Raw genomic sequence first — 23,709 nt, forward strand, 5'->3', positions numbered from 1 at the left:
TTAGTTGCTATTCCACGTGTATGGGTATATAGAGGAAGAGCTCTTAAACTTTTTCGGCACTCTAGGATATAATGGGCTCACAGTTGAAATAGCTTTATTCATTGCGTGGAGCTCGTTTTGCCTCTACCTCTGCTTCACTATTTGACACTTTCATTCTAAAGAACTTCTCTCATTACTGAGTACTGTAAACTAACCCTTATGTTACGTGTCAGTGTTCTTATTATATTCTCGCTCCATGATACTGGGATTATTGGTCAGGTTTTAAATTTTCAATCCCTGTCTTTTCACAGAAACCAATAAGCCAGGTTGAATGAATTTAGACAGTTTTCTACCTTCATCTGTGATCAGATGCTGGATGCTAGAGTCAATGCCGTCACCATCCCCACAACAAAAAAATGCTTTTCTTAAAATATACTGATACATCTGGCTTTAAGAATAGAAGGCTTTAAAAAAAAATAATACTTTTATGTTTATTGTGGGGAATTTGGAAAATACAGAAAGGTGTACAAAGAAAACTAAAAACTATAATTTTTGCCATCTAGGGAAATAATCTATGTATATTTCTGTTTATTCCTTTTTCTATTTAGATTTCTGTATAAATGTTTTTGTGCATATATGTATATTTTAAAAATTAAATTTAGATCTATATAATTAGTTTTAATCTTTTTTCATATGATAATATCATTTTCTCCTTCCATTAAATGTATTTTGATACCTCACACCCCAGATTAATGACTATACAATATTCTTTCCTATAATGCACCATAATTTAACTGTTTATTCATTGCTGAATGTTTTAGGTTATTTAACAATTTTTTTCTCATTGATAATCCTATGAAGAATATTATTATACATAAATTATTATATGAAATTCTTATTTCCTTTGTATAATGTCCTGGGAGGCAAATTCATGCTTCCAAAGTACTTTTAGAAAGATCAAGTTTTTATTTTTATTAGAATAAGCAGTTAAGTTGAAGGCATGACTGTTTTTGCAGTTATTTCATTTATGCAGTCAAATATTTACTTATATGTGTGTGTATATAGATATATATAGAATTATCAGATACACAAGTCTGTTGGTGAGCTTTGTTGAAAGTTGGTTGAGAAATCACGTCTGTTTTATGCAGAAGATGGATCCTTTAGAGGTAAACTCATTATCTTGAATCTAAGGACTTTATGGAACCTGTGACAATGGCAGGACTTGATTTTGATTCCCCTTGTCTTTAGTACAATGTCCAGGCAAGGGGCTAGTGTTTGTATATATTTGTTCATTCGTTCATTCATTTGCTCATTCTTTGAGCAGAGTAACATATAAAAAATTACCCCCAAAACCAAAATTGCCAGAGTGCTTTAAGAATCAGTGAATAATAAAATATAGGACAATTAATTTGTGTTCTTTAAGCCTACGTTCCATAATGCTCAAAGTTTTACAGGCATCTTATTTTCGAATAGGAATCTCTGGAATGCGTCAGTGTCATAGCCTATGATCCAAATGTGATTCACAGTTACTTGCACCTATTGTATTTTGACTCTTTATAAGTAAGGACTGTATGTCTAGGTGAGTTCTCTAATATGCCATGAGCTAGATGCGGGGTTGGGTGCTGTGATGCGCAATGATGTACACAAGGGACATTCTGTGCCCTACGGAGTGCTAAACAAGTGAACTTCATACATTCTCGTGTAACATGAGAACTATAGGCTGAATACTATGAAAGAATAGGGGAAGACTTTTTTAAAAAAATGAGTAATACTTCTGACTTCAATATAATAGATATCACCTGAGATACAAAAATATACTATTAGAATTTTAAATTTTTATAATTTGATAGTTCTAGTTATAAATCATATTCTATCTTAATATAATGCTATACTTGCTTTTCCTTATGTTATGCCTTTTTCTTCAGTTTTCTAACACACCGCCTCCCATTTTCTTAAGCTAGTGAACTTGATTTGCAGCTGTCTCACAAACTGACACACCTGTAATAGAAAGGATTTGATATTTTCATAGTTATAAAGATAATTCATTTGTTAAGTAAGTTTTGTCAAAAACGTGACCCTTATACTTTGCTATAAAGTTAAAGCTTGGTTTACATTTCCTTCAGCTAGTATTTAATGCTTACTTTCTAAAAACACTTTTTTATTAACCAAATATTTGATGAGGGAGCATTGTCAGAGAAGGCATCATAGTCAATCACATGAGGAATTGGAGTTAATAAGAGTTAAAGTTGATATAAGTAAATAAATAGGCAGCTTGGCTTTTGTGGCTTTTAACAGCTTACTATTCACAGACCACAGATACAGGAAAAAATATTTGTGAAACTGGCCCATGGACAAAAGTGCTTTTTTATGTAACCTGAGCATGTTACCTCAGACTGATGAGGCTTTAGATGATGGCAAGCATATTGTATTGTAACAAGATTGCCAAAAATTGACAGTTAACTAGAACATTCTTATTCTTATCAATCTTATTTCTGAAACTAGTAGAGAATGCTAAGGTTTCCCAGTAGAAAATAATAAAATTTTAATTTTTCTTCTCGAGTATGTTAATCAGTCATGTATTTAATGTGTATCCATTTTGTGCTTAGTCATTTGAATAATGATATGCAAGCCTGTAGAAGAAAAATATGATTTGCCTGTTTGCCAGAGGAAATTATAGGTATAAAGGGTGCATTGGGTCTAGTATGCTCAAGGACTGATGTGGAAATCAGCACTCTGAAGAAGAGATATATATTGGGTAATCCTGAAAATTAGAGTCTGATGGAACCTGAAGGGCTAAGCTGAAGAGTTTGGTCTTTGGTGGTAGATAATAGGAAGCCATAATAAAAGAAATTACTCGTTAAACTATAGAGTTTATGGTGTACATTGTGCAGTGGGAACAAATAAGATCAAATTATAAAGGATTTTGAAACCCAAGAAGGGAAGTTGAAACTAAATACAGTGAGGATTTGGAAGGTTTCTAACCAGTTTCACATGTTGTTGGTTCTTGGCATGATGAAATGAGGTGGTTTTTTTTTTTTAAGAATGTTTGCTATGGCAGGATACATCAGAGCTATTTGCATGACAGAGAAGCTTGAAATAGGGAGAAGATACCGGAAAGCAAGAGAGATGTGGGCCTGTCTGTTGAGCTGACATTAATAACATTTCGAAAGAAGATATTTGTTATGACAAATTTAGTTCATTTGTATACTCATTGAATGATAACTTGAGTAATTGCAATATGGTGTGTGCTAAACACTGAGGAATCAGTGGTATAAAAAAATATGGTTGGAGTTAAGGGGCTTCATTTTGTTAGAGGATGCAGAGTGAAGACAAGGCAAGAATCAAAGATTTGCACCAGGATTTCCAATTTGAACAATTAGAAGAATATAGGGTATGAATATGATAGGAAGATAAATTTAATAGAAGAGAAACATATTGTGGAAGGATGTGTGGGAGAGGGTAAGATACTAATGTTTGGATCAGTAGTAGATATAAATCGATTATATAGATCTTAATGATTGAAAATATAAATTTATATTTTTAAGTAAATAAATTAGGGTTTCATCCTCAGACTTTTCAGTGTTGCAAATTATAAGAGTACACATTTCATCTGACTTGGTCTGGGACTAGTGTTCATTTTCTTTTTTGTTCTCATAAAAATAAATGGCATTTTTTTTCATAAATTTTCTCTACAGTCTAGTGTTATATGAGAATTTTGATATACATTTACCCCTTTTTATGTTCTTTTTTTGAAGTGTTTTCCTGTCATACTAGTCACACAGGTAATACTATTGAGTTTGGGAGGAATATTTGTCATGGAATAGTCTAATTTGTTCCAGTTAACTAATCAGAAGAAGAATATCAGTAGGGAAGCAGGTGGTGATATATTTAGATTCTGAGTTTGTTATGTAGGTCTTCAGATTCCAAAAAGATGAATGCTGTAAGAATCAATTCTTAATATTCTTTCATTCTAGGACAACTTGTAATTTATTATTCCAAGACCTTCATTTTCATCCTCATGACAGCTTTGACATCATCTGGGGTGACACTGACTACATGTATTTAATTGTGTACAACATAAATAGAAATAACCAAATATTACTAGTCCTTAACTCAGGCCTCCTTTTCTCCCCCTTTCTCTAAGGAACGACTACCAAAATCACTACAATCCCCATGACTTCCAAGCCCAATGTGATTGTTGTGCAAAAGACTACAGGAAAAGGAACGACCATTCAAGGCCTCCCCGGCAAAAACGTTGTCACAACGTTGCTAAATGCTGGAGTAAGTAAGAGCTTGAACTACAGACTCAGCAGTCCACTAAGGATTTCAAAGACCAGCTATATAAATATTTGTCTAAGGACTTTAGAACCCACAATGGCTAGAATGGCTTGATTTACTCCTACTGTGATGTAAAAAACACCACCTACTGATGCTGTTTTTTACAGTAATTTCTAAAACATGTTGCTCATGGCTGTGTTGCTTATGACCATGATTTCAGTCGTAGCTTGGTTCAGATGGAAGATTCTACCAGTTTAGCTCAGAGGGAACTCCATCAGTGGACAGTTTTATTCCTGCTTATGGCCAGTAGATACCAGTCTAGTATTGGACGTAGGCTAGGCAAAGAGAAATATTTGGTGCTAAGACTAAATTAATGATAAGGATTTGTTACTTTCACTTTTACTTCTCTGAGCTAGTGGGAAAAAAATCAAGTAAATTAAAGATGCATTTATAATTCTGAAGGCAGTTGTTACGAGGTTAAGAGATTTGAAGTTAGCCAAACCTAGGCTTTGTCTCTGAGTATCATAGGTGTTTGGCTAACTTATTCAACTTCTCTCATCCATAATTTCCTCATTTGTACATTGGGAATGATGATCTCTACCAGTGAGTTTGTTGAGTAATGAGTAACTAACTGGTAGCTGTTTTAAAAGTGCTTAAAACAGTACCTGGCACATAAGTCCTCAATAAATTGTTTTTTCTTACTGTTATTATTCTTTGTACTTAACTATAGAGGTTTGGTAGTATCTCTACTTTGTTAGAAAAAAGAATACTATGCTTCATTGTAGTTGATCTCTAGTGGCTTCCTTGGCATCATAGTCTTTACAGTGCTGGTGGGTGTCTGGTATTAGATTTTTTCATCACATAGGAAAGCGTAGATTGTTCCTAGCTCAGTTCACAAAGTAAGCCAAAAATAAAGCCAGAATTAGAATATAGATTTTCAGAAATTACATGGTTTGTAATTTCATGGAACTTGCTATTAAAAGAGAGGGGTACCATGTACTCTAGGTCCTATGGTCATATAGATATAAAAATAGTATATGTGAGTACTAGCTGCCATATATATCTAATAGCAAAAAGTTTGATGCAAGAAATGATAGTCAAACAAGAAGATCAGGGTATAAGACCATCCTCTTTACCACATACGTACATGCACCTATACTCGTAACTTGCTTACCTGTGCCTGTACACACACACACACCTGTGCATGTATACACACACACAACCAGAAGAGCTTTTTCAAAAAAGAAGCCTGCTAGTTTGTTTTGAATGGGTCTTTATAATTTTACTTGGACAGGGCTCATTGAGCTTCTTAATAAAAGGTCACGCCTACTTGCAAACTAGCAGCTCTTGGCAAATGATTATAGAGCTTTTTCCAGAGATGCTGCCGTGAAGGGTGTGTTATGTATTAAAATAAGTAATCACATGGTTGGCAGACACTCCATGTTTTCCTTAGATTATTGCAGCAGATATTTAAACTTGTGAAGTTTGTAATCATTTAACCTAAATTCACAGAGTAATTACCTTTTTGCCAGTTCACCTAGGTGTTTTGTTTTTACTGGCTGCTAAATTTCAGTGGCCACACACTTAGGTGATGGTGACTGAAAAGAAAAACTGATAAGGTGAAAAAAATTTTAGATATTTTCCTTTTTCATTTTATAGATTTTAATTTTTAAAATTTTTGTACTTTAGTAAAATGTATTTGAATGTAATTTGTTAAGCTCAAGTATTGACTCCATAAATGATCAGAAAATAGTACTTAAAAATAAAGCAGATGAAAATTTAGAAAATGGTGAAAAGTTAATGGGCTTAAACTATCTAGTTAATAGACTAAAGTGATATTAGTAACATGCTAATGTGGGAAATGTCCTAAGTTTTTTCTTTGTATTTTCCAGTGTAACTTCAGAAAAAATGTTAATATCGCTGCTGATTACATTTCTTGCCCATACCATTTCACATAGACATTCTGCTGTATAGCCTTATAACTTCATATTTGGGAAACTTAGTTTATTTTGTATGTGAACATTTAGCTGTTGGTAGAGTGCACAATAATTTTTTTATTACACATATGTTTATTTCATATAAACTGTCACATAAAGATGAATATTGGGGGAGCATGACCTGTAGTTCCAACACTTAGAGATAACATTTTAGTATATACTCTATAATTTTTGACTCTTTTAGTATATACATTCTGTGAATGACAGAGAATACTAAGTATTCTTAAATAAGGTAATTTTTAAAATTCACTCACCAAGAAATATTTACTGCCTTCTTTGGACAGAAGGTTGGTCAGATGACTTCTAAGATCATTTCAACTAGGTCTAACATTTTTGATCACCTGGAAGCTTATACTTTGTTGCACAATTTGCAACCCTTTCCCCATCATCCTGGTAAAACTTTTCTATGATTTTTCAGTAAAAGGAGTTATTTTTCCCATTTAAATGTATGTAAATCTCATGTATTTACTGACTTCAATTTAGGGAGAAAAGACTATTCAGACGGTGCCAACAGGAGCAAAGCCAGCTATTATCACTGCTACAAGACCCATCACCAAAATGATTGTAACTCAGCCAAAAGGTATAGGTTCCACAGTTCAACCAGCAGCTAAAATCATCCCAACAAAAATTGTTTATGGGCAGCAAGGGAAAACACAGGTATGCTAAGATATGGTGATTTTTCTTGACTGGTATATTTCAAATTCCTAAAATTCCAAGGTAGAAATCTGAACAAAAAGATGAGTAACATTTAAAGAACCAGATTATTAAAAGTTATGATTGAGTGTTTATAACCATCTGTTTTCAAAACCTGTGTTTCTCTTTTCAGTACTTAAAAAAAATTAAATATTTGTGTTGTGTCATGAGCAAAAGTTAGAGAATAGAATCCCCTTGGAGTAAAATTTGCTGAAGGTGTATGTTGTTGTTTGAGAAGTAGATGGTTGAAAGAGGATAGTAGTTATTCATAATCTGTCAAAGAATATTTTTGTAAGCTTATATGACCTTTGAAAGCACTTGAGATATTTACTTATAAATTTTATTTCCTTGAAACCTAAATAATGGAGAAAGTAGAGATCTGTTCATTTTTCAACCAGTAAATGATAAGGAAGCTTTTCTAGAAATTTATCTGGGAAATTGAGGCTCAGGATTTAATCTTGTGTTGCTGGGCTACTGTTTACTTTGCAGGTACTTTACTTTCTTGAGAATATCAAAGGAAATGATGTCAGCTTTGGTTGAAAAATGCTATTTTAGAATTTTTATAAAAGATAATAATTTATCTATAAACTAATAGTTTGCCTTTAGAGTCAGTTCTCTCAATATTATAGCCAAATAGTTTATATATCAAAACCATTAGTTTTGTGATTTTTCTAATAAGGTTAAATTGCTTTAAATTTCAGTGGTAAACAGTTACATTTGCTCCATCATCTTTGTCATAACCCATGTTTTCATTCTTGAATTTTTGGAAATGGGTGACTTAATAGAGTCTGAAAGATTTAGATTCTTATAAATGGAGAAGTAAAAAATAATTGTGGTAAAGTAACATTTTCATTCCATGTACCCCATTGGAGTTAACTCCTGGAGTCCACACTTTGAATTGAATGGTTCAGTGTGAAACTTTCTTTCCATTTCACTTGTTCTACTGTCTGCGGTTTTTACCTTTGCCAAGGTTGATCTGTCACATGTTCCTTATTGACTATAGTAGTTGTCTAAATTGTGGCTCAGCGGTAAAGAATCTGCCTGCAATGCAGGAGACACAGGTTCAATCCCTGGGTGGGGAAGATCCGCTGGAGGAGGGAATGGCAACCCACTCCAGTATTGTTGCCTAGAGATTCCCATGGAGGGAGGAGCCTGGGGGGCTACAGTCCATAGGATCACAAAGAGTCGGAAATGACTGAGCATGCACACACGCCCAGTTGTCTAAATTAGTGTCCCTTTGGAGATTTCTTAAAAGATGACTTAGGTCCTAAGCAAGATTACTTTGTACAGGTGTGTTAATTAGGAACTTCATTTCGTTTCCGAAAAGAAACCTGAAGAACAGTGGCTTAAACAAATTAGGGTTTTATTTTTATTATGTTGATAAATATTTAGAGGAAGGAAATCCTGGACTGTTATTGTGACTCAAAAATTCTCCTGGGAGATCTGAGGAAATCTTTCCTCTTATGCTGACTATGTATAGTATACATGAATACTTAAATTCTGTCTCACACACACACACACACACACACACACACACTTCCTGGGAGATCAGAGGAAATCTCCTCTTATGCTGACTGTGTACAGTATACATAAATACTTAAATTCTATCACACACACAAACACACACACACACTTCCCCTGGGAATCTAGGCTCCCTGTGTCTTTCTGTTCTGCTGTCCTTAGCTTGTGGCTATCATTCTACTATATAACTGCAGATTGTAAAATGATTCCTGAAGTCGTTATAGGCGAGAAAAGGCAAAGGCTCTTGTAGCTGTTGTAGCATGAAATGTATATGTGGCCTGGTATAATTGATTCATAGATTGAATTTGTCTGTGATGATCAATGCTGTGCCCAAAGTATAATAAATGGACAGAGTACTGTTTTCCATGTCAGGAAAATATTTGTTTTATTATGATCTAGAAGTGAAACATATTTTAAATGCTCAAAAATTTATACTGGTTGTATTTCCACTTGTCTTCTAGGTTCTTATTAAACCCAAACCAGTGACATTTCAGGCCACAGTTGTTAGTGAACAAACGAGGCAACTGGTCACAGAAACATTACAACAAGCATCCAGGGTGGCAGAGGCTGGTAATTCATCTATTCAAGAAGGAAAGGAAGAACCACAGAGTTATACAGATAGTAGTTCCTCTTCTACAGAGTCCTCCCAGAGTTCCCAAGGTAAGTCCCATTTTACTTCTGATTTATATAATTATTGCTGAGATAATGCCCTAGTTCTAAAATAGTTGAATCTAAGGATCTCAAACAAACAGGTATACTTTGACTTGTCAGTTCTTTTGATTTTATTGTCTTTTGTTTGATGTGAGCAGACATTTTGTTTTTGGTAAGGCTTACCATTCTTTCTTGCTTGGCTTATGTTCATCAAATAATTCATAAACTAGGTGGTGATTTTGGCAGATAGGTATTATCAAACTGGATAGAGCTGTGATTCCTTTTGTTTGCTTTGAGTAAGTAGAAGAAGTGTACAAGAAAGTGAGTGTACCTTTTGAAATGATTTTTGCTGAACCTTGAGAAAGGATCATGGTGGCCAGAGATGGGCCTATAAAATGGGCTGTATGTGGGTGTTCATACATTGCAGTTTGCATGGAATAAGTCTTAGTTTATTTGTGTTCTAGAATAATAATAGCATTCTCTTTCACTCTCATAGGTATTCCAGTTTAGATGATAGTTGTGTGGTTGTCCTAATTATAAGGAAGGTGATATGAAGCCAGGCTCCATAATAGGGAAACTAGTTATAGTTAGTGCTATTTTAATTATGTTGTTCTAGGGAGTCACTTGGAGAAGGCAATGGCAACCCACTCCATCACTCTTGCCTGGAGAATCCCATGGATAGAGGAGCCTGGTGGGCTGCAGTCCATGGGGTCGCAAAGAGTCGGACTCGACTGAGTGACTTCACTTTCACTTTTCACTTTTCACACATTGGAGAAGGCAGTGGCAACCCATTCCAGTGTTCTTGCCTGGAGAATCCCAGGGACGGTGGAGCCTGGTGGGGTGCCGTCTGTGGGATTGCACAGAGTCGGACATGACGGAAGCGACATAGCCGCAGCAGCAGCAGGGAGTCATTTGAAATAAACTCAGTGATCATAAGCTTTGAGATTTTCTACAAATCTAGTACCTGTGTCTGTCAGTTACCTTAACCAGCCATATTGATTATAAACTTTGAGACTTTGTACAAATCTAGACCCTGATGCTGGGAAAGATTGAGGACAAGAGGAGAAGGGGGTGACGGAGGATGGGATGGTTGGATGGCCTCACTGACTAAATGGACATGAATTTGAGCAAACTCAGGGAGATAGTGAAGGACAGGGAAGCCTGGCATGCTGCAGTTCATGGAGTTGCAAAGAGCTGGACGTGACTGAGCAACTGAACAACAACAGCAACAAATCTAGTACCCGTGTGTGTGTCAGTTACCGTAACTACCCAGGTAGTATATTTATGCCTGTGCTTAGAAGCGCTGATCTATTGAAACAGAACTGTTTCTTTGATCATTCCTCACTCACTGTTTCCTCTCCCCATATTCACATTATTCTCTCTGGAATGCTTTCTTAGCGTCTTCACTTTTTCAATACAGTTTCTTTATATTGTACAGGCATTATTATTTTAACTCTTTAGTGAAATCATCCTACATTAGTCTTACTAATGATTCATATTGCTAATTATTCCATTAATTCAATTTGAACATTTATTTTAAAATTTATACTATGTAGTAAGCTTTATGAGAAAGCTTCATGAAGGAGGTAGCATTTGAAACGGTCTTTGGAAACTCACTGATAAAAAAATAAAATATTGATTTTTAGCAAACAGTATGGCTCTCATTTTAGAAAATGGATAATTTTCTTCAGGATATTATCAGTAATAGTAATATTTTCTGAATCAATTTAGTAAGGTTTAATTTATCATTCTATATTGGTTATGAATCAGTTTATGTCTGATTATAGTGGGGTGATATTTACTCTATTTCTTTTAGACTTACTGATTTGATGTGTATAGATTCTATTCTTTAACAATAAGATTATTTTTTCCTCTTTTATTTTTAAGTCTGTACTTATTTGAATAATTCCAGCTGTTTTTTCCTTTGAGAAATATTTTCATAAAAGGCAGGTAAAATGTTTAGGTTATGAATTGGTGCTGAAATGGGAACCTGAACAGTAAATTATATATACACAATCTCAGGTTACCTTTGAAATTGCTGGTTTTTTCCTAAGGGAGCTATAAGCCAGTCATTACTTCCCTGACATGCCATTTCATTAGGGAGCCTTTAGTTTTCATTCTAAGAAAGGGACAAAAGTTTGACTATTTTTGGAAGTGATTGAGTATAAATTTCTTGCTCTTTGATCTGTTATTATATGTGGCATCATTTATTTTTACTTGTGTTATTTATCTTTCATTGCATATTACTTCTTTTTAAAATATTTTATAATACAGAAAAAAACCACCAAAGAGGAATATCTAATATAGTTAACTGTAAAGCCAGTTTTAAAAAATATTTATTTATTTGCTTTTTATTTGGCTGTGCTAGGTCTCAATTGTGTCATGCAGAATATTTGTTGTGCTGCACAACTCTCTAGTTGTGGCACACAGGCTCCAGAGCGTGTGGGCTCAGTAGTTGTGACATGCAGGTTTAGTTGCTCCACAGCATGTAGGATCATAGTTCCCCGAGAACTACTAGAGATCAGATCCATGTCCCGTGCCTTGCAAGGTGGTTTCTTAACTACTGGGCCACCAGGGAGGTCCCTAAAGCCAATTTTTATAATCTTCACTTACTCCTCTCCCCATTTCACTATATAGTTTCTTAGTACATTTTTCAAAGACAAGGGACTGCATATGCTGTGGGAATATATATGCGGTGTTATAAGAGAAAGGGATAAAGGTTTTGCTAAGTCTAAGACTCAAGTTTGGTTTTCATACCTACTGGGAATATAAGCACTATATAACAGTCCCTTTTTTCCTTTATATTATTTTTGTAGTTTTTAGCCCACCTTTGTTTAGTACTGTTAATGTAATTTCAAATTTATAAAAAGTTACAGGAATAAAAAGAACTTCTGTGTATAGTCTTTTACTAGATTCACCACCTATTTATATTTTGCCCTATTTATTTTGTTGTTGATTCTCTTTCTGTGCCGCCCCCTGTGTGTTTATAATTTTTGAAATTTTTAACCATTTGAGAACAAGTTGTTGATGTCATGCCCTTTATCTCTAAATACTTATATTTGTCGGATTATATTCCTTAAGGGTTAGTCTCTTCATAACTAAAATACAGTTATCAAAATCACTATTTAAAGTTTTAGTTCTATAATATACAATCCATTCAGATGTCATCACCTGTCCAATCATGGTCTTTATAGTTTTGCCACTACAGCAACCTACCCCCACCACCAGTCCACAGTCCACATCAATACTATGCATTACATTTAGTTGCATTGTCTGATGTTTCCCATTTAATTCAGCATGAATTCCACAGATGTGGTGTATTCTTAGCTTTATCTTATCAGAAGGCACTCATGTCAGTTTGTCCCAATATTGATGATGTTAATGTTGATCTCTTGGTTAATGCCTTCCCTCTTTTTTTTTTTTTTTTTTTTTTTTGCATTATGAAATTACCATATGTCCCTTTGAGATTAATGGTAATATATGGGGAGATGGTTTGAAACTATATAAATATCATATCCCTCACCTTTATCTACTAGTTTTAGCATCCAGTGATAATTTTCTAAAGTCTATTATTTGTTACCTAGTTGATAGATGGCATTCTACTGTAAGAATAGATCAACTTTTCTTGACTTCCTATCCTTTTTCTAGTGACTTCCTTTATACAAGTCTTAGAATAAAGATGTCTTTTTATGCTAAAGGATTCCTTGATTCTATTTGTGATTTCTAAACTTTTCCTACCACCCCCTGCCTGAAAGGAGAAGCAGTTTAGGCCTTATACATTATTTCTGAACTGTCTTCTCACAGGCTAGAATAGAGACTTTCATCTTCACCTTGTTATGGCACTTCCCTTAATCACCCTGGGAGGGTTCATTACTCCTTCTATACTTGGCTTCCAAAATTGCTTTGTACTACCAGCTAGTTTATCATTGATCATTTTATTTTGTACTTTTTTTGTTTGTTTAATATAATTATTTTCTCTTCACTAGGCTACTAACTTCTTAGAGGCAAGCATTATACTCATCTCTATATATTCAGTATTTAGTGAAGACGTTAACTAGCTCTAAGTAGACACTCAGTAAAGTTTCTCTGAATGAACAAACAAAACAGCAACTGTAACAGCAGCTGTGGCACAGGGTTAAGCTTCAGCCTTATAAATTCATTTTTGTTTCCTGAGTCCAAAACATTTTTTTCTTTCTGGGGTTTCTCCTAACCTAGTGGGTGGGACTTTTAAGTTCTATACACCTGAAGTATTTTTACATACTGATAGACAGCTAGATGACCAACACTAATAGTTCAGGATCATACTTGCCTAGGTCGCTAAATGAAAATTGGGCCACATGCCTTCCACAACTCCTCAGCATTCCTTCCTATTTGCATCTTCTTTTTTTCTCTTTTTCACTTGGGAACAGGGTTATTGGGCTTATTGTGTTCCATATTTTTTTTTAAAAAAAGAAAAAAACGTTAAAAGAAAAACTTTATTTCCAAAAAAGGTTTCGAGTAGACTAGCTAGAATACAAGATTATGTGAAGTAAAATGGAAGAGAAAAAGAAGACAAAACCAAGGGTAGTAATTTAAGATGGAACCTGTATGAGGCAAATATGAAAATGCATCCTATAAAGACATTGTTTTAAGTAACTTGGATTCTAGGATGATTTTTCCAGAAGCTTCATGATCTCAGTAGGTCATGGTGAGGGTAAGAAATGAGTGAAGGTTAAGCAAAACATACCGATACTTATTGCAGAACTTTTCAGAGTCATCATATGGTGATATATATTGTGAAAGATGAAGAGTGGCGTATATAATATAAAATGCCCCCTAACTGTTTTGAGCATGGAACCCTTCTTTTGCAAAACATCTTAAAGAACTAATGTTCTTTAAGGAACATTTGGGGGAAAGCTGTGTAAGCAGTTAAATACTGTGAAGGCTTTGTTTTTTATGACAGTGTTTCAAAGGGAAGATACCTATTACATCATGGAAAAGATACAGACATCTTGGGTTTAGTATAGAATAGATGGGTTAGATGCGTGCAGCATCTGGGAATCATTTTTATGAAGAGCAGTAGGTGGAGACAGGACATTTATCATAGAGAAGAGAAGATGAAGATTGGGTTGGGTTGTGGGGAACGTAGGAACTGTTGTCAGTTATCTTAAGGACTGTGACATAGAAGAGGGAAAAGAATTGGTCTTTGATAGGTACATGGGCAGAACTAGAACTGTTGAGTAGCAATCAGAAGGCCTGTTTCCACTCCATACAAGAAAATTTTCTAATTGTCATAACTGTGCAAAGATGGAAAGAAACTGCCTTGGAAAACAGTGAGTTCTCTAGTGCTAGATTCCTGGACTGGTGGTGATATTTTGAAGATTTTAACATAAGATCGATGATAGTATTAAACATACTTTTAGATTTTATTTTTTCTAGCTGAGAGGTCTCATGTCTAGTTGAAAGTAGCTCAGTCGTGTCTGACTCTTTGCGACCCTGTGGACCAATATATATAGTCCGTGGAATTCTCCAGGCCAGAATATTGGAATGGGTAGCCATTCCCTTCTCCAGGGATCTTTCCATCCCAGGGATCAAACCCAGGTCACCCGCATTGCAGGTGGATTCTTTACCAGCTGAGCTACCAGGGAAGCCTGAGAGGTCTTATAATTCTATGTAAATGTGATAGAAGCTTCTTATAGTAAAGACATAAGAGACGTTCTTCCGTAGAGATGCCTGAGTCTGCCTTTGGATAGTGTATATCTCTAGTACATAACGTGTAGTATATGCCCAGTAAATATTTGTTAAATGACCTCTGGGGAAAGATATCTGAGGGTCAGTAGGCCACCATCCCCAAGAGAGGTGGAGAAGTCTGGATGGATGCACACTGCATAATCAAATGGAACTGTTGTATCAGGCTCCTGCTGTCTCAGTCATTGCACTCTGACCTCAGCATCAGATTTGGTAGGCAGTAGATTTATCTCGTCGAAGCGTGAGCCAACAGTAGAGAGGAAAATCACTCAAGGGATGTTTTTCACGTTTAGGTTCACACTCGTTCTGTGTCACAGCCGTTGTGGTTGCTGCACTGATGCTTTGTATGGTCAGCTGCACTTTTTGTGTATGGACAAAAGAGGAAAACCAGTCTTCCCAGTCCCTATGGGATGATGTTATGTGGGGTGATGTGTCTGATTAGGTGCTCCTTGTAGAAATGTGTTTTCTTTTTCCAGTCTTGTTTTACCTTCTCTCTCCCAATGCAGTTTTTGCTTTCTTCTGGGTAGTTAAAATGTGTATTTTACAGAGTTGGGTTGCAAAGTCATTCTTTGCCTATAGGTTCTTGCATCTAACCAAGGGGTACTTATAGCATCATGAGAGATTCTTAAAATTGAGAACTAAGTTTATATAAAATGAATGATTCCCTAATATAATCAGTTCTCTTTAAGTTTAATTTCTTATATATGCTCTTAGAATTAGTAAAGAAAAACTGCCATAGGCCTCACATGGCATTTGATATTACTACATGATGTTGTTCTTCAATCATCTAGATTTTTTTTGAAACTTTAATGGAAATTGTACATCCCTGGTGTGGCATATAATCTACCTAGAATTTAGAGGATAAGGTAGGGAGCAGAAATACAGTTTTGTTTTTATGGTAAATAAAAATTCCAGATATTTTGTATATTGATTTTGTTTTTTGGGGGAAGATAGGGTTTTTTTGGTTTTTGTTTTTGAAGAGTCATTCCTGCTGCTTCAACCTTTTTGAACAACTTTGTGGTTTTCAAAAATATAAAATTCATAGAAGGGTGAACTTAAGTTGTACTTATTCTTGGTTTTGGGGCTGCATGAATTATTTTCTGTGATATTTTCACTGACCATTCCAACTCATAGTAGTCTTTTTCTTTCTATTATATAATTGCCCTAATCATTTGACTTTTTCCCAGGATACAAAGCTACACACACACACACATACACACACATTTTATGTCTCCTCCATTAGAATCTAAACTTGGGAGTAGCAGTCATGCTTTTATAGCCGATGTAATTTCTATGTGGTATCTTGAACCAAGGAGTTTAGGAACTTAACAGTAGTGTAGTATACTATACTTATACTACTTATTCCATCAACTTATTCTGTAGATGGAAAACTCAAATAATTTGTTGTTTGATTTTATGTGTCTAATATTTACATGCATACTTATATAGCATGGATATAATAAACCTTGAGTTAGTTAGGGCTATAATTTATTTTGAAACTAACAAAAAGGCTTAGAATTGAGAAATTTTCAGGCCACAACCAGAACAACAACAACAAAAATAAAACATTTCTATTGTCCTTCATAGTTTATAAAGCTCTTTTACAAATATTATTTCATTATACCCTCAGAAATCCTATGAGGTAGAGAGGTAATTTTATTGTTGCCATTTTAGAAATAATGATACTAAGACCCAAAGAATCAACTTGCTGGTAATTGCTAGAGCTGGGACTGTAACCTAAGACTTTGAATTCTGAATGTTATACGTTTCCTATTATATCATGCTGCTTCTAGATCATTTATCCATTTTTCTTGTCAGTGGACAGGATTTCCTTTCAGTAACTCCAGTAAGTGTTGACTGAATGCTCAGGTTGTAATACCGAACACATTTTTAGGTGCATTGGGGAAAATAAGACTCATACCGCATTTCGTTCTTATGGTACATGGACATGCACCCACCTACAGAAATGCACACCTATTTATTATAGCAGTTATAACATTGAATTGTAATTTGTCTCTTTACATGTCTGTCTCTCCAACCAGATTGTGTGCTTCTTGAGCATCCTTTGATTATTCTGTGAGCTCCTTTATATCCTCAGTGCCAAGTGTAGACTGGCACATAGGTGCCCAGTCTGTTGAATCAATGAATGAATGAATAAGTGAATACAGACATGAAAGACATTATGTCCTCTGGGAGCTTACAGTCTTTTTGGGGAGATAAAGCATGAAGTTTGTAGTAAAACAAAGATTTTTTTAAAAGAACAAATTGTTTTTTTTTTTTTTAAGAGAAACTTTGTTTATAGGGTTTTTTTTTTTTAACTAATATAAAACAGATTCCCAGCCTGTAGTTCATGTAATTGCTTCCCGGCGTCAGGATTGGTCAGAACATGAGATTGCAATGGAGACTAGCCCCACCATAATTTATCAGGATGTATCCAGTGAATCACAATCAGCTACTTCAACAATCAAAGCTCTCTTAGAACTCCAACAGACAACAGGTATGAATTCACATGCTCAGCTGAATGAAGCATGTTTTCTCTAGAGATGGGTTGTGCTAAAGTACTACTACTGTTATATTTTCTTTGTTATTATTTGAGCACATTTCCCCCCTCTGGACTTGTCTATAATCATTGGTTCAGTCTGTTTACTTGTCAGTTCATTAAGATGTTCACAGGAGTACTGAAGGATAGATAGACTGTAGTCTATCGTTTCTATCAGAAGAAAGAAGAAAAAACAGCACAGTTTTTTCTTCTCTCTCTCCAGCTTAAAGTGGACAATCCTGTTGCCTTTTGTCACCAGAAAGGAGTAGGTCTGTCGATTTCTAAGCACAAGGATAAATGCAGTACATTTGCCAATTCTATTCAAGAATAGTAGAAGGCAAATTGGAGGGCCCCTGCCATCCTGCTTGATATTGGTGGAGCAGTTTTGTGGTCTTAAAACATCAAGGGCCTTGCTAACATTCTAATTTGTTTTTTATCTTCATACTTCTTCGTATAATTTAACAACCTGAGCTTCCATGCAAAGCTGTTCTCATTTAGCAAGATCCAATCAGTATTTCCAGTTATTAAATGTCTTCTATAAACTCTAGGCAAAACTGTGTTAGTTATACTGACTTTTCTATTATAATAGATCAGATATTGTCAGAGTGCTTGGGGGGGACCTTAGTGATGATCTCGTCCAACCATTTCATTATGGATAAACATACTGAGACCTAGAGAGGTTATCCAGTTGGCTAGTGGCAGAGTGAGATTCCATGTCTTTTGATTCCCAGTTCAGTGTCCTCTCTACTTGTGGGGTGACTTTTGTATTCCTTTGGTTTTGTTTTACTTTCTTTAAATGATTATCTTGATTTTATCATATTTTATGCTTGGTGAGAATAATCTGAATGATTGCTTACTGGACTTAATTACTTACTGTTTGTTGTAACATCCACTCTATACTACCTAAAAATACTAGCATTTATTTTAAGTCTTTTATTTTTTTATTGGTGTTATTTTTGGCCTTAGGCATTTCCTTAGCTCCTTGTCTTTGACATACTCAACTATTTCCGTTAATGCCTTATAGAGGGTGGAAACCAAATAATTTTGTAGAAAAAGTGATAATTTAGAAAGTTATTCTATCCATGGAAACCATTCTTGATTCCAGACCATTCCATAGACATTTTTGCAGGAACATATTTTCCTAACAGTGAATATTTTTATTCTTCAAGAGTCATAAAAATGTAACATTTCTTTGGGAATTATCTTGAATTTTTAATAGATCAAATTAAACCGGTCACTGTGTTGTGCTCTTCCGGGCAGTTGTGTCCTGGAGCAAATAATGCTAAGTAGTGCTTACCTACCCTTTGTTTTCAGGTTGGTGAACTGAAGAATACCAGGTACTGCCTTGACTAAGGGTAAAGGAAGTGTTCTAAAGGGAGTATGTACAAGGGAAACAGATCGAGTTGTTTGGCCTAGTGATAATAGGGGGCAGATTTTAGTCTGAGTGCATATGCATTCTTGCTGTGCTACTGAGTATGCTTGTACAAGTTGTGCACTCTATAGCCATCCAGTAGTCTGCTGTTTTGTTTTCAACTTCCTATCTTCTTAGTCACTGCCCATGTGGCACCCCTGAGGTCTTGTTCATTTTTCCATGGACAACTCTGGTTTTAGTACTTGTTTGTAATAAAGTTAATTTTTCCCCTGACTTTTTTATACAGTGAAGGAAAAATTGGAATCTAAACCAAGACAACCCACTATTGACCTGAGTCAAATGGCAGTGCCTATTCAGATGACCCAGGAAAAGAGACATTCTCCTGAAAGTCCATCAATTGCGGTGGTAGAGTCAGAACTAGTTGCTGAATACATCACTACTGGTAGGTGTCCTTTTAAAAAGTAGTATGAAGGTAGGAGTGCTACCTTTCTGGATTTCATGGGATGATTGGGGGAAAATATATTTTTTATATTTCTCGATCTCTTCCAGTTTTCTCTGAGAGCAGATTCACATTGTCTTTGGGATTCACCCTGTTTTTAATGATTAGAGGGAGAAAATTGATAGATTTTACAAAGTTTGCAAGTAATATAAAACTGTAGTTGGCCTTAAAGAATATCTGTGAACATCAGGCAGCACTGGTAGTGAGAGGATAGAATATCTTTTATGGGGGAATAAATACTCATATACATTTGAAATTTTTAGTTTTGGGGAAGGGGAAGTGGGTCAGGGGTGAAAGAAAGTATAAAATCCAACCTTCCTCCCCCTTTTTAATGTAAAGAAAAAAATGTGGAAAATTTTAAATCCTTGTAAATAGTTAAGAGTTGTGATGGAAAGCACATTAGGTATTTATGTGGTCTGGCAGCAAAACACTGATGATGTTTTTGGATGGCATATGTAGAGAAGGGAAGCAGGAAGGATAATAGATTCTTTCATATTCTGGTGAGACCACACCTGGAATACTGCTTTCTGTTTTGGGCACTCTATTACTTTGCAGTTTGGAGGAGATCAGAGAGTAGTAACATGAATAATTAGGGCTTAGGAGAGATGACTTATCAGGCAGTATATAAAGAACACCTGTCTTCTGTTTTCTTAACCATTAGAGAACATAAAGTTGCAAATATTTGAAGGATGAAAATACCAAAGTGGAAAAGGAATTTTTTGGCATAATTTTGGGAGATATTGTTTAAGACTAATGGATTAAAATGGCCAAAAGGGAAAATCCAATTAAAAATTATGTAAAGCTATCTAGCATCTTTCTTTAGAGATACTTAGCAAAAAGCAGAGAGCAGTATGTTGGGAAAATCAATAATAACCTCTGGGGATAGACTAGATTATCAAACGTAAATAGATAAAAAGACCTATGATATCTTCCCTTACTTATCCTTTTCAGAACGCACTGATGAGGGGACAGAGGTTGCTTTTCCCCTTCTAGGTAAGTGGTGTGCATCCATTTGTAGTAAAAGTAACTGAAGATAAAAGATGATTGTTTTGGGGGCAAACCACTTAATGGATGCGCTCTACTCTGATCTGGTAGAGGAAAGGTAAGCTCTACTCAGTGAAAGGGAGAAAGACTTTCCTTTTGCAGAGTAGTGGGATTCTTTCTCAGAAATGAGCAGTCTGACATTGGAAAAATAAGAGTTGTTTAAAGAAATAAGTGACTGTTTTATGGTGTTTACATGGCCCAGTTAAAGGTCACTTCAGCTGTTTTCCAAATATCTACTCTGTGACCTCCCTTCTATAATCTTCTCCCATCATATCCTCAGCCTCACTGAGTGGTTTTTTTCTTTCTACTTCAAAGTCAACTTCCTGACCCTCTTGTATTATTCTGCAGTGGATGTTATTTTTCTTTAACTTACGTACACTCTGGGGAATTACTATGAAGAGATTTTAGTTTCTTGAATTTATAGTATCTTGAGGATTATTCTTAAATGGTTTCAGTTGATCATCTATGGAATCTACTTCATTTCTTAATAAATGTAATAATTATAAAGATTAGTGTGGGCAGTAAAAATGTTCCATATAATCTGATAATTTCGTCAGAAATTATATTTATTATTTTTCAAATGTCATTCATTTCTGATGATACTTCTGTCAGTAAAAAGCTTCACTGATTTGCTTGCTTAGTTTTAATATTATTCATATGATTTGTTTTTTCTCTTATTCAGTTGTATTATAAATGATTTCAGTATTTGTTATTTTAATACAAACCATGACTCCCTTTTTTCCAGTTTCGTTGAGCACATATGAAAGATTGTATTAACTCATATAATTTAAAATGTATATATAAAGCTTATTGTGAAATGCAGTAAGATACTACAGTGCATTTATAAAAGAGTACTAATGGTGCTGCCTGTAACCTCATATCACATGTAGGCATATATATAGCAACAATAGAAAAACTGCATGTGTGGGACTTCCTTGGTGGTCCAGTGGCAGACACTCTGAGCTCAGAGCTTCCAGTGTAGGAGGCCTGAGTTTAATTCCTGGTCAGGGAACTAGATCCTACATGCTGCAACTAAAAAGATCCTGCATGCTGCAACAAGGATCAAGGATCCTGCATGCAGTACTGGGACCCAGTGCAGCCAAATAAATAAATATTAGAAAAATTTTCAAAAAAGAAAAGAAAGATGGCATTTTTAAATATAGATAAAATGTGTTATAAAAATGAAGCTTATTTGTATTTCACTGGATAGTTTTAAAGTTCTATACTCACAATGGCACTTTTACATTGATTTTGTAGTGATCATCTTATCCTTGGGCATTTGACTATGACTTTTCTAAGTATGGAACCACTACTACTTGAAACTGTAGATCAAGATATATGAGAATTAGAACCATGGATTATTGAGGTTTTGATAGTCTCAAAATCCTTAGCTAATTTTACAGATTTATTTTTATCTGTTTCTGATTCAAAAAGTTGGTTTCTAATAACTATAGACATTTTTAAAGCTCTGTAGAATAAGAAGTGTTGAGTATTTATACTGTTGAAAAAGTTGAAATTGAGGCTGATTAAAAGTGATAGTTTGGCATCAACATAGATGTGGAGTTTAAATGTATAGTTTACTCCATGGGACCTTCCAGCAAGAGACTAAGAGGTGGAATTATTTCTTGAACTGTACTCTTACTCATTTGTTTTGGATGAGCTGAATTTGAGAAGATGAAAGAACACTAACTTTTCTGTTATTTTGTTAACTTTATATTTTGGTACTTAACAATCTAAGGACCGTTTTCAATTCATTACTTCATTTGGTCCTCTTCTAAGAAATACAATTTTAGCCCAATAAGAAACAAAAATAAAATAAAACCTATGAACTTTAGAGATTAATAACATAGAGTTTAAGTGACCTCTTCAAATTCACATAGCTGATGGGTGGCAGAGTGGGACAGAATCCAATTGTGACTATTAATCCAGTTCTCCTTCTGTAGTATCACCTTGACCTTCTAAATCTTTAGGATATGAGAGAGTGTCTTTTGTATATAAAGGAGTGAATGCTTCTGGTTTTCGTATTACATTTAGAACTGGGATCAAGAGGTTAAAAACTTGTACTGTCTCACTATCCTTAAAAATATTAGTCTAGGATTTGATTTGGAGAAGGCAATGGCAACCCACTCCAGTACTCTCGCCTGGAAAATCCCATGGACGGAGGAGCCTGGTGGGCTGCAGTCCATGGGGTCACTAAGAGTCGGACATGACTAAGTGACTTCACTTTCACTTTTCCTTTCATGCATTGGAGAAGGAAATGGCAACCCACTCCAGTGTTCTTGCCTGGAGAATCCCAGGGACGGGGGAGCCTGGTGGGCTGCCGTCTATGGGGTCGCACAGAGTTGGACACGACTGAAGCGATTTAGTAGTAGTAGTAGGATTTGCTTGCAGAAATTGATTGTTGTTTTGTTACCTTAATGAGGTAAAGGTCACTGGAGAAAGAGCACAACTCACAGGAGGATATAGCTTTAAGGGACTTGTTCCTCCTTTGTGATAATAGTTTTCACAGTGCTTCCACATACATTTCTCATCTCATCCTTATAATAGCTCTGTTATTCCCATTTTACAGATGAGGACACAGAGTCTCAGAGAAGATAAGTGACTTTCTCAGAGTTACACAGCTCATAAATGGGCAGACTCTGGTCTTCTGCCTCCTAGTACCACACTTTCTCTCTGTGATGCAATCTCACAGACAGTTGTTTAAAATGACTACTGGTTACAGATGCTGTGGTGATTTCTGGAGAAATATCATCACCTCCTCTATTTTCAGTCAGCCACCGCTCCCAGCCCCAACAGCCCTCCCAGCCTCAGCGGACCCTCCTCCAGCATGTGGCTCAGTCACAGACTGCAACACAGACATCCGTGGTGGTGAAGTCCATCCCAGCTTCTTCCCCTGGAGCAATCACCCACATAATGCAGCAGGTTGTATCTCTTCTTTTTCCTTCTACCTTCTATAGCTGCTTCCTTCCTGAAATAAGATTTAGTTTCATCTCCTATTATAAGAGGGGAAATAACTGAGTTAAACAGTGTTAGTATAGTTCTTTTCATCTGTGAGGGGTGAGTAAAGGAAGTGAACTGAGAGTCTTAACACCAGAAAGTAATTAAGAAATAATATTCTTGGATCTTCTGTGAACTGTTAACGTTTGAAAAGGGTAAAGCTATCTAGATGAATCTATGACATCAGAATTGGTCACTGTTTCTATGTATTTTCTTGTTATGGAAGGGTTTATCACTGAGGCAAGATTTTCAAATGAAAATAGAAGTTGGCTCCTTTAAGCTGTTTGATGCTGAGTTTTTCATTTGTTTTAGTTTTTTGCTTTCATAATGAATCCTCATGGGAACATTAAAAATAACTAGGTAAATATTATTTGACTTCTTTTATTGAATGTGACCAACTGAAGAAGAGACT

At 35.3% G+C, this 23,709-nt stretch overlaps 1 protein-coding gene across 1 annotated transcript in view; it reads left to right on the forward strand.

Annotated features, from left to right (window-relative positions):
- EMSY (EMSY transcriptional repressor, BRCA2 interacting) overlaps positions 1-23,709 on the forward strand; it is a 79,175-nt gene that overhangs the window by 47,388 nt on the left and 8,078 nt on the right. The window contains exons 13-19 of the mRNA XM_052653365.1: positions 4,124-4,260; positions 6,738-6,911; positions 8,930-9,128; positions 17,179-17,343; positions 19,044-19,199; positions 20,208-20,249; positions 23,071-23,222. Coding sequence (XP_052509325.1) covers positions 4,124-4,260; positions 6,738-6,911; positions 8,930-9,128; positions 17,179-17,343; positions 19,044-19,199; positions 20,208-20,249; positions 23,071-23,222 — 1,025 coding nt within the window. The remainder of the gene's footprint in view (positions 1-4,123; positions 4,261-6,737; positions 6,912-8,929; positions 9,129-17,178; positions 17,344-19,043; positions 19,200-20,207; positions 20,250-23,070; positions 23,223-23,709) is intronic.

Source organism: Budorcas taxicolor, chromosome 15, assembly GCF_023091745.1.
Source record: "Budorcas taxicolor isolate Tak-1 chromosome 15, Takin1.1, whole genome shotgun sequence".
Lineage (NCBI taxonomy): Eukaryota > Metazoa > Chordata > Mammalia > Artiodactyla > Bovidae > Budorcas > Budorcas taxicolor.